The sequence below is a fragment of the Spea bombifrons genome, chromosome 5, assembly GCF_027358695.1.
Source record: "Spea bombifrons isolate aSpeBom1 chromosome 5, aSpeBom1.2.pri, whole genome shotgun sequence".
Lineage (NCBI taxonomy): Eukaryota > Metazoa > Chordata > Amphibia > Anura > Pelobatidae > Spea > Spea bombifrons.
In genome coordinates, this window is record NC_071091.1 from 79,379,704 (window position 1) to 79,394,626 (window position 14,923).

The 14,923-nt window shown below is 45.2% G+C and overlaps 1 protein-coding gene across 1 annotated transcript in view; it reads right to left on the reverse strand.

The window, feature by feature from the left end:
- ROCK1 (Rho associated coiled-coil containing protein kinase 1) overlaps nt 1-9,704 on the reverse strand; it is a 47,650-nt gene extending 37,946 nt beyond the window's left edge. Inside the window, exon 1 of the mRNA XM_053467062.1 lies at nt 9,078-9,704. Coding sequence (XP_053323037.1) covers nt 9,078-9,170 — 93 coding nt within the window. The 5' untranslated portion in view covers nt 9,171-9,704. The remainder of the gene's footprint in view (nt 1-9,077) is intronic.
- Between the last annotated feature and the right edge of the window lie 5,219 nt (nt 9,705-14,923).

Below are 14,923 nucleotides of genomic sequence, written 5' to 3' on the forward strand. Positions count from 1 at the left end.
TCACTCCTAACCAACTGTTAGTTTAAAAAAAAATCCTGGCTCCTAACTTTTTTAGCTGGCGCCTAGATTCACAACAAATTTGTCAAGCCCTGGCTTAACCGCTTCTAAGGCAGAAGGAAGGACAGTAGTGACATTATAAAGCTGTTGAAGTCCCGGCTTCTATGCTTTCAGAATACATTCTTTTTATATTTAACTTGGCATTCAAAGGGGAAACATATCTGCTACCAACTACTAAATAATGGAACAAAAATAATTATTGGACTTAACAGTGCTTAATGTAACACATTACCAAACAAACCTAAGATGATGCAGGGCAGAGCATGGTGCAGCTCTGATCAACTCTTATGATCACATCCACTTCAAAGGCATTTTTGGGAGTAGACGAACTTGGGCCAGCAAATCATTACAAGGATGCGTAATCTGGCGTCTTAATACCTAAATCATACATTATTTGCCTATTCTCAAATTATCTCATCTGTGAGCAAACCTGTATTACTGCAAAGTACACTCAATGACTCTGCATTATTTCACACACACTTCAGATTCGCTGCTGCAAACCTCCAAGACATTCTCAGAAGACAGCTTTACTCAATGGACTATGCGACTGCCGCCTTTCTGCGCAAACTATGTGCTTTTATCAAAACAGAATACCAAGTCAGAGCTGCGTTTTTCATCACTCACATGGGTGCTTAACGAAAACCTGAAGACTAAAGTAAAGGGACAGTTTAATATCTCCGATACCTCCACCTTCTCTTCTAAAACTAAATAAAAACTCACCACTTACGTGACCCAGAAGTTGCAGCTCTGCTGCGGCAGCTACCCTGCTCCTCTACTGTCTGACCATTCTTGTCACCGATTTGCTGCTTGAAGCATCCAATCAGTGATAGGAACACATGCTTACGTGCTAGAGCTGACTGGGAGAGAGTATATCACATGCCCTGCATCCAGCTGGGGAATATAGTAAAGGGGGCAAATGCATATAATATTATTAATAATAAACAATGGGGGGGTCTGCAGGATGGCTCTATGCACTTGAAAGCAGACCACCACCATTTAAGGAGGATATAGCTATCAAATACATTTCAGTGCATATGATACAGATTGCTTATACATTTACAAAGCTAATAAATACACAGGAGCATGGTGTTTTAGAAAGCATTAATATTAGGAGACTCATCAATGGTTTTAAAGCACTGAAGTTGGAGAGTTGTGATTGGGATGACATCGCATTCTCCTGAAGCTTCCTCAGAACTTTCTAAAGTTATGTTTGAAACTGAAATTCTTACCAGTCCGGTTCTCTAATGGGAAGCTTATGGAAGAATAAAGTGGCGCACATGTTCATACAAGTGAACACACGTGGGAGCTCACCTTGTAGTTTTCAACCATCTTCAAGGAGCCGGTAAATGCCAATAATTATATACGAGTGTATGAAGAGAGCCAAAACTTCTAATTGTTATCTTGCCATGATGGCGGTACCATGAAAACAAGAAAGGGCTCTGAACAAAAGCACTCTCCGGACATCTTAACAAACGAGGAGTAAATATATGGAACAATTTATGAAGAAAGTGACCTCTCTCCGAATTGAAACCATGCTTTCCGTAAGTGTATCGAAGTGAATGGAAGGCAAATGAACCGAACCTCTAAGGAACAGAAACAGTCGCCCTCCTCATTGCTTTGGCTCCCTGATGAGAGGGAAGTTGTTGGGAAAACTTCATATGTTAAGAGTTATACCTTATTACTTGGCAACCTTTACACCGATTTGGACATCACTAAGAAGTGGCATAAATCTGGGGTTAACAGTCTTATTAGTCAAAGATCTAGCGAGCTTATTTTTCTTAGAGTCTATAAGCCAGTAAGTAGGGCCTTCAGATGTATATTTGCCATCTAAATAACAACATACAAATCAAAAGCTTTAGAGTAAATTAAAAAGCTTTGCCAAAAATCCAATCATGCTAAAGCACGAGTGTTTATCACCAGTCGCATGTTCTTAACGCTGAAACCATGATGTCCTTGGTCCTGTCTTAGATTCAGGATAGCTTTATTCTTATCCAATACATGTTTATTTTCTCTCTGTTGTAGCCTCTACCACTTCTGATGGGAGGCTGTTCAGTTTATCCAGCAACCTCTTGGTCAAGTAAAACATATCTAAACCTCTGACCCTCCGGTTTTAGATTATGACCTCTTGTTCCAACATTTCTCCTCCTTTGAAAAAGCTTCCCTCCTGTTCTTGGTTAAATCCCTTTACGCATTTAAAAGGTTAAACCCCTTTTTGGTAAATGTAGCAAGTTTTTTTAGCAGCATCTTAGCCAATTGATTATTTCAACTTAATAAGCACTACATTATGAGCTGGTCTGTGGAACACAGGGGGTGCCATCTTCCATTCAAAAATGGTATACTAAAAGTACAGTGTAATTACTTTAATAAGTATTCTTTAACTAAAAGTAGTAAAGAATAAAATGTAGGTTTGGGATAAGCTCCTCCATGTTTTGATCCTTTACCCCACTGGAATCAATGGGAGCCCGGGGGGTATAGACAGGAGCCCTGGAACTGTTGCATGAGCTAGCGCTGGGCTGGATGAGGATGAGCGTCTTGTGTGTGCGCTAGTAAGCAGGAGATTTGGCCAAGTGTTAAAAGGGGTCAGTCAGCTATCACATATATTAAAGTGCCCGCACTGTCTGGAGCGCCCCTTTAATACAAGCAATCGATAAGGGGATGTCACATGGAGGTGCGTGGACAGCAAAACAAGGTGCGGGGACTATGGAGCTGACCTTGGGACTGTGTCCTTGGAATTTCTCATGACGAAGATCCTGCCAAAAGCTTATGGAAAGCTAAACTGAATAATATAATAAAATAATAAATACAGTGCATGCTGCTGAACCATAAACAATATTAAATGCTGGTAAATTGAAACAAAGCTGGGGGTTCTTTTGAGCAGAAAAGTAACATATTGGCTGCGAAGTCGCACTTTGACGACAAATTGTTTTCCGGGAGTATATGTGCGGCTAACAGCAGCATCCTATGGCACGGAGCTGTGCACGGCCTAGTCGGTGCTTTGAGTTTATGTCTCTTAGCGTGTACACGTGTTCAGGTGCGGAAATCCCTGCGGTCATTGTGATTTTCATGCTTTGTGTTCCTGAGTCAGTGGAGTAGAAACATGTTAATTAACTCAGAGGGCTTCTCCCTATGTATGCTTTGAGAGAGAGCTCAGTAAGAGTTTCTACTGTATTTCTCGATTCCAGATGTCCATGTAACTACCCCCCCTCTCAACAAAATAAAAATTGCAGCTCCCAGCACCACCGAAATGACTCCTGTAAATAAAGCCAATTCTATTTTCTTTGCTGGAAGTAGAAGTGGCGAGTTCAACAAACTAGCCCTTTGCAAGTCTAGCCCCTAGTGCTTTTTGTCACTTGACAATTCAATGTTCCCAGCAAAACAGGCAAACAGTTACAATACCAATGTTTCCAATAGTCAATCTAGTCACAAAAGTCCTTCATTCTGTAGAGTCTCCTTTGAAGAGGAAGCGTGGCTGCCACGGCTCTTGGGATAACTACATCTTCATTCATTGAAACTACAAACAGCTTGCGCCATTTGTCCATATTGAGTATAAATGTTAACCCCGTGAAAGGTTCTGTGGTCCCACGTGGCAGAGCCAGCATTATCAAATCAATTTACTGTTCTGAACTTCTCGCCCTTCTCCTTAACAGACTGTTAAAAAGGCTACCAATCAGCTACTTAATAGAGATAAATGAATGAGGATATAACATATATAATATATAAGCGCACAGAACTGTAGAACGTAGAATTTGGGAAAGCTCACTTTAAGGTGGTATGGCCCTTGTGGAGTTTGCCAAGAACCTCTGAGCAAATTCATTGAAGCATACTTGCAGGGACTTAAGTGACTTTTTTTTTATAAATGAATATGCATTTAATTCTTAACATTACAAAGATGCACAAATTACGTTTGCGCCAATAACCACGACCTGGTAAGAATGTCCTGGCTAAGCGAGGAGAAGCATTAAGTGCTCACCTCGCTGTGGCAGAGCTTATACCCACATCCTGTGACGTCTGCTCTCGTTCAGATCGCAGGTTTCTACATATCCCTCCCATACGTCAACAAGGATGTTTAACAAAACCTTCCCTAATCGGACAGATATGAGAGAGAAAAAAAAAAAGTACAGCTTATTAGAATGCGAGGCTGAGCAAAGAACTGCCTTCAGGCTGCTTTCACGTTCAGATGTCTTCTAAAGTACGGCTTGCCCAACGATTCATGAAGGAGCACCGGAAGCAAGACATTTATCAACAGCTCCACACCTTTGGTAAATGTTTTTTCTGCTCGTTACACATCACAAACAAGGAAGCCGACTACAACGGCATGCATTCAGAGGGCTGGACGCAGGAGTACATGTCTCAGAAAGGGTTACAAACACTGTGTAAACCTTGTTGTTGTGTACGTGTTCTCCACAGCTTTACGTTGACTTCTGGGGCCCATAATAAGGTGGTGTTGTGCATTAAACGAGTTGGGTGCCTTATTCATTTTAATTAGTATTAAAGCGCTAATTTCTTCTGTAGACGTGATGGTTCTTTAACTGTACCAGATTAGAGACTATAAAATGAAATGATCTTTGACTTCACCGCTGATGGTGAACAATCCTACGCAGATAGCTTTCAAGACTACCCCCCTGCTTGTGAGAATTCTTCTTGCTTGATGCATATAAACACTAAAACGTTGGGATTTAGGAGGAATATGTTTTTAGATCAGCATATTAACTAACGGGTCCATAAAGGATTATGGTTTCTTGGCCAGACTCCCGATAGAAGTAAACCCAAGCATCCCGGCTGAATGCATGATAAAAACAGCCACACAATGGAAAACAGACTTGTACTCATGATTATCAAATTGTTAAATATGGGATCCTCGCCATATAGCGAGCAAATGGAATGAGAAGGAGGCTATTTTGAGCGAGGCATGCAAAGACACTTCATGTTGTCATGGTTATCAGCAGCATGGAAATTGCCTGCACTAATTAACCCTACGCAGGGCGCCTTATTAGCCGAGTAAAAGATCTGCTCTGTTTTAGCCCAGTAAAGCACTCCCATTGGGCACGAACATTTTAAACGCCCTGTATAAGATTCTGTAATTCTGTAAAAAATATGATTTAACTGAGCTCATTTCAGATTAGAGAAAAAACGGAGATTAAGAATAACAATCATAGTTCCAGGTATTCAGTTGTATAACAGTTGTACCCCAACCCACCCCAATAACCATCCCCCATACCCCTGTGAGTCTCCCTGGTGCCTACGTGACCACATACTCAGAGACCTGGAGCGGCTACTCACGTGAAGCTGCCAGGGATCCCTCCGCTGACATACAACATGTATTAAAACCCCACAAGCGGGTGAACAAGCGGCCATAGGAATCTGTCTACTATCGGATTGATCAATTCAAAAGTGTAAACACACTAACCCCTAATTTCTGTTTTTACACGTTTTTGCAGTAGCTCTCACAAGACTCCATTAACCAGAAGGTCCCATCAGAAGGAGTTGTTACAGAAACCCATCAGTTGAAGTGATTCGCACACAAAGCTATGCCATTTCTAGGGGTGTATGGGTTATTGTAGAGCTCATAGGAATGTAATCTATGGGCGACAGATGTATGGAGAATGCGGACCGGTTATTTGATATTCTGCCTGTCTCTGGAGGTCTTCAATCCAACTCTAAGAACCTCATACTCAGGCATTTGCCAATGTCAAAACTATACTACTTATTGAATTGGATTCATATAGCGCCGTAATAACGGCAGCATCGTACAATGGCTAAACCGGACATAACAAGCAACACATCATATAAGAGTTTGGACTTGGGGGGTCCCGCTCAATCTAGAATGTTATTTTGATCCAAAACCTTAATTTGATGTTTTGATACAAAGCACAACAACATTTTTTTCTATTGCTAACATGAATCGGGTCTATGTATGAATTGTCATTTTAAATAGTCACCCGACTAGAATTTTGCAAGGAAGGTTGAAAAAGAAAACATACTAAAAAAATCTTGCCCAGAGCAGCCAGTATTTCTGGAGCAAAGTCAATCTTGTATCCGACGTTAGTAAAAAATCAGCGATACAAGGAAAATATTTTTTAGTTACTTAGCAATATCTTAACACACCCCATCCACTGAATCTTAACACTCATCATTTGTTTCTAAAATAATGACCATGGGAATGTGACTCTCCCACCAAGGCTTCAGCGTGTCAAGTGACGTGCCAAGCAAACATAACAATGAGGTTTGCAGAACTAGGAAACGCTATGGAATATGACGGCGCTATATAAAACAATAACAGTCGATCCAGTATATTGGGGCATTCCAAGTGATATCGCATTTTCTAGTGAGTTTGGTGTTGCCCCATTATAAAGCACCCCCTACTATCCCTGTGATGACCCCCACCATTTCTTCCGGTATATGGCGTGAATTTGCCAAGTGGGTGACTTGGAGCAGAAGAGCAGGAAGAGTTATCCACGCGTCCGGAGCGCTGCCTTTCCTAGCCGGACTCCGGACAGTACTAGCCCAACGTCAGAAATGCTATATTGTTGAATTTCACTATTTTTGTGACGCCATTCACAACATATTTATATAATTACACTGCACCCTATGCCACAGCGTAATACAATCACTGTTGTTCTGTGATCTTCTGAGATCCCCATTACAGAGAAACTCACTATATTTCTTTAAGCAGTTTGTAACAGCTGTAGAGTGCTTTTTACACGTTACGCCTTGGCTCAGTCTACTAGACAACATAAATGATCCTGCAGCCTTGAAACAAACAATGCACCGGAGTTAATTAAGGTGTGTGGGGAAAAGGGACTTCATTAGCATAAGCAGGACTTCATTTGTATGGCCAGAAAGAATCAGAATGGAAATATTACAGGGTAAAGCAGGCCAACAGAAAGTCTACTGAAACAATATCAGAAATCAGACATTTTTTATTTCACGATAGATCCCCTTTAAAGTCTGGAAGGGTTAGGGATTAGTTACACGTTTACTCTTTAATAGGCACCTTTGAGCGCAAGTGTTAATCACTGGATTAGTCACCCTGACCTCCTTTCAAGTAACATGATACATATTTAAACAAGTACAAGTTAGAGATGCCCTAAAACGTAGTTCCAATGAAGCCCACTACTACCAAGCCAAGGATCCATCCGCTGGAGACATTTTGGGACACAATCCATCTACCCCCTTCCTCTAGTGACAGAAAGAAGCTCAGCATGTTGTGTGTGTGTGTGTGTGTGTGTGTGTGTGCGTACACACGTATGAAAGCATTGCGTAATCCCACAAATATTCACGGAAGAACCCGGGCCGCGTATATTGACTCATTCTGATGCAAACTAGTAAGAGCGGCGCACTCAACATGCTCCAGCCGATGCCGCCACCTTTAGCACGTTGCACCAGAATGGCTCTTTATACGTTCGGCCCATTGTGTTAGAAGTCTGTGGGAGGAAAAACAAAGAATTATCCATTTTAAACAAATGCTACACGCTAAGCATTGCAGGAAGAACAGCTTGGAGTATTTCAGTACTACACACCTTCCTATATCAAACATGCCCCAACCTTCAACAACATTATTGCCAGCAACTGAAGGAAGGCAGCATGATACAATATCAGCATACTGCTCTTTAGTAGTAGATACATAAACTTGGCACCTGGGGGAAGCGTTTCCCATATGTTCCCATATTGGGCCCTCCTCACTTATCACCAGTCCCTAAGCATAGCACCTGCCCAACAAAAGCGAAGACCCACAGAAAACCAGTACGGCCGAAGAAAAAGAAAAATATGTAACTATTCCACCAAGTATATCAGGGCTGAGACATGTTCACACACTGTACAAATACTCACAGCCACCTTTATGTTTGAACAGAGCGAAACTCTTGTTCTTGTGCAAATCCGAATGCACCAATACTCGTTAAAGTGAGTCATGTTGTTTTAAGTGATTCTCACTGCTTCTTGTTGTAGCAGCAGCGCTACGGAATCTGCTGGCGCTATACAAATAAACGTCACGGAGCGGAAAGTCTGCAGATGTCCAAGAGCTAGACACATGTACCTACTATGCATTCTATTACACTATCAAAAGCACAGCCACTTCCGACAAGTAAAGCCGGAATTAAGACAAGTGCTACCACCGATCTTACAAACGAACGATCCTCGCGACTCCAAAGTAGACTTCGGAATAGCGTGTAGAGTAGAGAATATCAAGAAACCACTGGGACACTGAGCTAAATTTCTAATCCACTGGGAAACCCCAGCCTCGAAGAGCCTCCTATAGAAAGGCCGAGCTCACCCCGGATACTTTAGGGGCAAATAAACGCCAATTGGTTTAGTTTATTTTATTTTTTTACTTTGTTGTATATATCTTACTCTTTAACCACTGCACATGGAAGAACAGGTCCAACAGCCCCCGTCGAGGTCTTTCTCCCGGGACAGGACCCGTCCAGGCACCCGCCATAACCCTGACGAGCTGTGAAATGTTTCGGACGTCCCTATCTGTACAGCTCAATGCGCGGAATCTCCAAGCGAGCCAAAAGGACTCGGCGCACAGCTTGGCTGGGACCCTAATTCAGAGTCCAGCAGCAGCCCAGGTTATTAGCCACCAGTTCAAAAAGCCAATCCCAGACACCGAGAATACGAGTGACCAGTATAAATCTGCCAGGACAGAATCAAGTGACTGGTTACATTACCGCTCACCCATCACCATGTACCTGTCACCCCGACACGTCTCGTTACTAGCCGTACGGCTCTCTACCCTTGGGCTATACACATTACTTTACTTACTGAAGGGAGTGACAGGAGAGCTGACTTCTCAATACATTATGAAGGGCCAACCCCAGTGCAGGATGAGCTTGGCAGACCCTATATAATGTATAGCTAAATCATGCATTATTAGCTCAGCCACTCTTGCTAGTGATTAGTGAAGTTTAAGACACAGCTCTCCTGCAAACTCTCCCTTCGATGGCAGAGGGAGCCTACGGGCCGTACACGTATACACTGTGGGGCAGGCACCGCCGTTAGTGTACATAGTGGACACTCACCAGCAGGCAGTCTGTGTTCACCTCCGACTTGGGGTTCCGCAGCATGACGTCGATTTTCTCGAACCGGGACTCGAAGCTCTCCCCGGTAGACATGATGACGTTTAAAATGACCGGCCCTGTGCAGTGGATACAGTGCTCTGCTTGCAGGCAGGGGGGAAAGCAGCGCTGTCGCTGGGCCGGTGTGTGCACGTATCCGGCTCTATGCACAGAAATACGTGCGAGTCTCTGGTGGGGGGAGCTGCCCCCTCTCCTCTGACGCGGAGATCCCTGCGCCCCTCACCCCCGCTTCAGGGCCGGACTTTGCGGTGTGACGGGCCCCGGCATCCTCCCCACGGGCCTCCGGACACATAAACACAGGCCTGGGCCTCCCTTGCTTGGTGCTACAGGTCGGAAAACGGCCGGTGACAACCAAGCAGAGCTCGCGTGATCCGGTGCCGGACTCTGTGACAGCTCCGGCGAGGCGACCCGGTATTCTGCACCCTCCGGTATGCGATCCTCGCCTCAGTGCCCGGCCCGGTGATACATCCCTGAAGCCCGGTATAATTGAAGCCGCACCGTCCTTGTTTGACTCCCCCGCCCGAGGCCGCACAGTGACGACTTCCCCACTAAATGCCCACAGGATGATAGCAGCTCCGCCTGATTCAATAGCCCTCCACAAACATGTCCGCCTTCCTGTTCAAACACATACGGGCGGTTGGGAGGAGGGGAGGCTGCGCAGGCGCCGAGCCCACAGTGAGTACCCGCGGACCGCCTCAAACCACACGGTGGGGAGAACAGACCTGCGCTTCAAAATGAGCGCCGTCTCTCCAGCGCCGCCAGTCTGCTCGGGTTGCCATACGTTAACTAGTGAAGCGGACGCTAGAGGGAACCAGTACCCGGTAACAGTGAGAGAGGGCTGGTAATGGTGAGAGAGAGAGAGCTGAAGGGCTAGTAATAGTAGTGAGAGAGGGGGCTGGTAATTGTGAGTGAGAGAGAGCTGAAGGGCTGGTAATGATAGTGAGAGAGAGAGAGAGCTGAAGGGCTGGTAATGATAGTGAGAGAGAGAGAGAGAGAGCTGAAGGGCTGGTAATGATAGTGAGAGAGAGAGAGAGAGCTGAAGGGCTGGTAATGATAGTGAGTGAGAGAGAGCTGAAGGGCTGGTAATGATAGTGAGTGAGAGAGAGCTGAAGGGCTGGTAATAGTGAGAGAGAGAGCTGAAGGGCTGGTAATTGTGAGTGAGAGAGAGCTGAAGGGCTGGTAATGATAGTGAGTGAGAGAGAGCTGAAGGGCTGGTAATTGTGAGTGAGAGAGAGCTGAAGGGCTGGTAATTGTGAGTGAGAGAGAGCTGAAGGGCTGGTAATGATAGTGAGTGAGAGAGAGAGAGCTGAAGGGCTGGTGGTAATAGATGGCTGGTTATAATAGTGAGAGAGCTGAAGGGCTGGTGGTAATAGTAATAGATAGCTGGTAATAATAGTGAAAGACCTGATGCTTCACAGCTTCATGCCTTCACGCTGTCCCGCTGAGCTCTACCTCTTTCCCACCTTTCAGGGCAGAGGAAGCTCTCGGTGGGGTTCGGTCCAAATGTCATTCTCCAGCACGTGGGACACTGTTAAATTAATTAAGTTTTCTTAGAGCAGGGGTGTCCAACCTGCGGCCCTCCAGCTGCTGCAGGACTACATCTCCCATAATGCTCTTTCAGCTAAAGGGCTAGCTGAGGAGGATGGGAGATGTAGTCCTGCAGCAGCTGGAGGGCCGCAGGTTGGACGCCCCTGTCTTAGAGGTTTCTTCAGACTGTGTGTTAGCATGAATTTGTATGTACAAGTGTGTGTGAGAGAGGGAATGTGTGTGTTACCATGAATGTGTATGTGTGAGAGCGAGTGTGTTTTATTTTGCGTGTGTTAGGGTGAGTATGTAAGGGTGCTGGTTTATGTAAATACGTGTGCCAGTATGTTAGTATGTTGGCCCCCTGGGCCAGAAGGTGACAGCCCTCCCTTGGGTACTACCCCCAGAGCAATATATATCTTTATTTATTTTTATTTACGGTAATAACTTTTTCATAGAGGTTTAGCCCCCCCGCCACCTTCTTACCCCTTTCCACCATGAACTAACATACATACTAGCATTTACCCATACACACCCCCTTTAACACACTTACACTAAAACATACTCACTTCATCATATCCCACTCCATACATCACACATCATACATAACACCTTTATCTTGTCCCAAAGCTGCAGGTCAAACCACAAGAGTTCCAGTTATGACAGAAATATGATTTTGGTGTGTCCTCGGCTGTCATAGTTCATAGTTAAAAGAAAAAATGTCGGTGCGCTAAGCTAGTCACAGGCTCAAATAATACAAATGTGTAATACGAGGCCTACCAAACAGGTGTAAGCATGCTGCAAGAAACAGTGTATTGGCTGCACAATGTATACAAGAAACAAAAACTGTCTGCGCTTCTTACCCTAATAAAGTTGGCAACGAATATATAAACATAATATAAATGAGAGGTTTTGGTCATAAGGTTTTGGTAGCAGTATAAACTGCTTTGTGTGCCCACTATGTAGGAGGTGAGAGTAGGTTCTCACCCTATTGAGAGTGTGCCTTGACGTGGCGGGTGAGCTTAATTATGCTTTGGCCAATTCATATTGGCAACGAATATATAAACATAATATAAATGAGAGGTTTTGGTTATATGAATTGGCCAAAGCATAATTAAGCTCACCCGCCACGTCAAGGCACACTCTCAATAGGGTGAGAACCTACTCTCACCTCCTACATAGTGGGCACACAAAGCAGTTTATACTGCTACCAAAACCTTATGACCAAAACCTCTCATTTATATTATGTTTATATATTCGTTGCCAACTTTATTAGGGTAAGAAGCGCAGACAGTTTTTGTTTCTTGTATACATTGTTCATAGTTACTCAGATTAAAGAAGGCAAGTCCAGCCTTTTTCAGTGTCTATACAGTATCTGCAATCCAGAAGAAGGCAACATAAGTTACACTTTTGCACAATATTGCCCCAAAGGGTTCAATCGAAGGCAATAAAATTTTTGTTTGGATAAATACTACCTATGGGTTTCCTGTGCATTGAACGGAAGAAAGAAAAGGCTAAAGGAAATATTAAGAAGAACCAGATTAGCCGGTATCTCAAAAATAATGTGTGTTCATTAATATTCATTTACAACTGATAAGAATATAAGATTCTCTGCGCGTGTACACGGTTATGGCATTAGCCCTTTCAGTCCCCTTAGTACATACTGGTACGTCCTTAAAACCTGTGGTAAGAAGCCCGTTAGGACGTAAAAGTACTGTTACCGCCTTCATAGTCTCGTCTCTTCTGCGGGCAGGGGAGCTGAGACGCAGCCCTGCAAGTTCCTTTGGCGGGAGCTGCCTCGGGTCCGTCCTGCTGCTAGACACACGTCCCCGCAGAGATCAACTCGTGAATAAAGTGACATTTAGCTTTTTTCCTCCTCCCCCTAATTAGGTGGGTAGGAGAATCCAGTTGTGTGGAGGGATGTTTAAACCCCCAGTTGGCACTACACCTTTGCCTTATTGCCTACACTAGCGTTTTGACTTGCTTTTATCTATTGGTTCTCTGATTACGGCTTGTTCCTGACCTATGTTGTTTGCCGCCTGCCCTGACCTCTGCTTGTGACCCCGACTACTCTATTGCCTGACCCCTGGAATTTATTTATTTTTGTTCCTGTATTATCTGAACCCTTCTTCGTTGCGGAATATGCTGTTCGCTGCTATCATCTCCACTGCGCTGGTTGCTGAGCTCTCCATCTCCGCTAGTGGGTGGCTTTTCCAATTTCTGCAGTGCGGATCCACTGCCGGTACCGTCGGAGTGACAGGTACTTCTTGACTTTGTTGCAGCGACAGGGACATCTCCCTTGTGCTACATGGAAGCTCAGGCTATTGACAGCCTGGACTCTTCCCCTCGGCTGAAGCTTCCTTCATTCTAGGAATACCCAGCGAGGGGACAGGACAATTTTTTTATTTACCGTGTTTGCTCGATTATAAGACGAGGTTCATAATCGAGGTCTTCTTCTAATCAGACCTCAAATAGAGGTCTGACTACAAGACTAAGATCTAGGGATGCACCGATATATCGGTGGCTGAAATACCGTATTTATCGGCGTATAACACGCACTGGCGTATAACACGCACCCCCATTTTAACAAGGAAATTTGAGTAAGAAAAAATAATTTTAACTTGGAAGCTATGAACTTAATGTTGGAATAATATTTATTACATTATAACATTTATTATAACATTTATACCACTTATAAGGCAAATATGAAAGAAAAAGCACCTCTTTGAACAAAAAAACTGAACAAAAAAAACTTCATCAGAATCACTGCTATCTGGGAAACCACACACACACACACACACACACAGTAAGACACACACAGTAAGACACACACACACTCAGACACACACAGTAAGACACACTCAGACACACTCACACTCAGACACACGCTAAGACACACACAGTAAGACACACACAAACTCAGACACACACACAGTAAGACACACTCACTAAGACACACACACAGTAAGACACACACAGTAAGACACACACACACTCAGACACACACACTCAGACACTAAGACACACACTCAGACACACACACTAAGACACACACTTAGACACAGACACAAACAGACTCAGAGACACACACAAACACACTCAGACACACACTCCCTAACCCCTCTTCTCAGGATCTCCCCTCTCCCTCCCTAACCTCCCTTCTCAGGATCTCCTCTCATTCCCTAACCCCCCTTCTCAGGATCTCCCCTCTCCCCGGTCACTTACCTTCAACTCCTGTGTTGGAAGCGTGAGGCGTTTGTCTCGGGTGCCGGCGCTTCACTGCTGAGCGCCGCCGTCTGACGTCATATGCCGGCGCCCAGCGTGAAGCGCCGGCACCCGAGACAAACGCCTCACGCTTCCGACACAGGAGTTGAAGCGCTGAGGCAGGCAGGCGGCGGCGCTGAGGCAGGCAGGCGGCGGCGGCGCTGAGGCAGGCAGGCGGCGGCGGCGCTGAGGCAGGCAGGCGGCGGCGGCGCTGAGGCAGGCAGGAGGCAGGCAGGCAGGCGGCGGCGGCCGCCACCACCAGCAACAGAGGAGTCCTGGATTTCTGTCAGTCAGGGGGGCCCGAGAGTTGCCGAGCGGTCGTCTTCAGCAACCGCTTGGCACCCCTTGGGCCCCCCTGACTGGCAGAACTCCAGGGCCCGGTCGCAGTTGCGACCCCGGTAGTTCCGCCACTGGCTCTAGGATTTATCAGCGTATAACACGCAGGTAGGATTTCAGCTTCAAATTTTAGTTAAAAAAGTGCGTGTTATACGCCGATAAATACGGTATATCGGCCAAAAAGGGCATTAACGGCAAAATGCTCAAATAAAAAAAAAACGGCCGAAAAAAATTGTTTGTTTTGCTGGGGCCAGGCTGCTTATCGGTGCTTTGGTCGCACAGTGTGCGAGCAGTGTCTCTGGTACTAGCCAGGAGAAAAGGAACCCAGCATAGTTACGTGAATGCACGTCGCATGACTGCTCCCCTCCGTCTTCCTCTGGGGGGCGGGACAAGAGCAGTTGCAGAGGGAAGAAGCCAGCCCCCTGCAGAAGTCTGCGAGTGAGAGATCTGCAGTTCAGGTAAGGGGTGGGGGAGGGTTTATGAACAAGTATGTGTGATTAAGGGAATGAATGAGTATTTAAATGTTTGTGAATGAGTGTGTGTGATAGCATGGATGTGTAGGGGGGGAGCGGTAGCATGGCATAGGGAGGCTGTAATCACACTCCTATTATGCCCAGGATCCAGCATGTACCGGCTGCCTGGGCATGATAGGACTGCGATTGCTG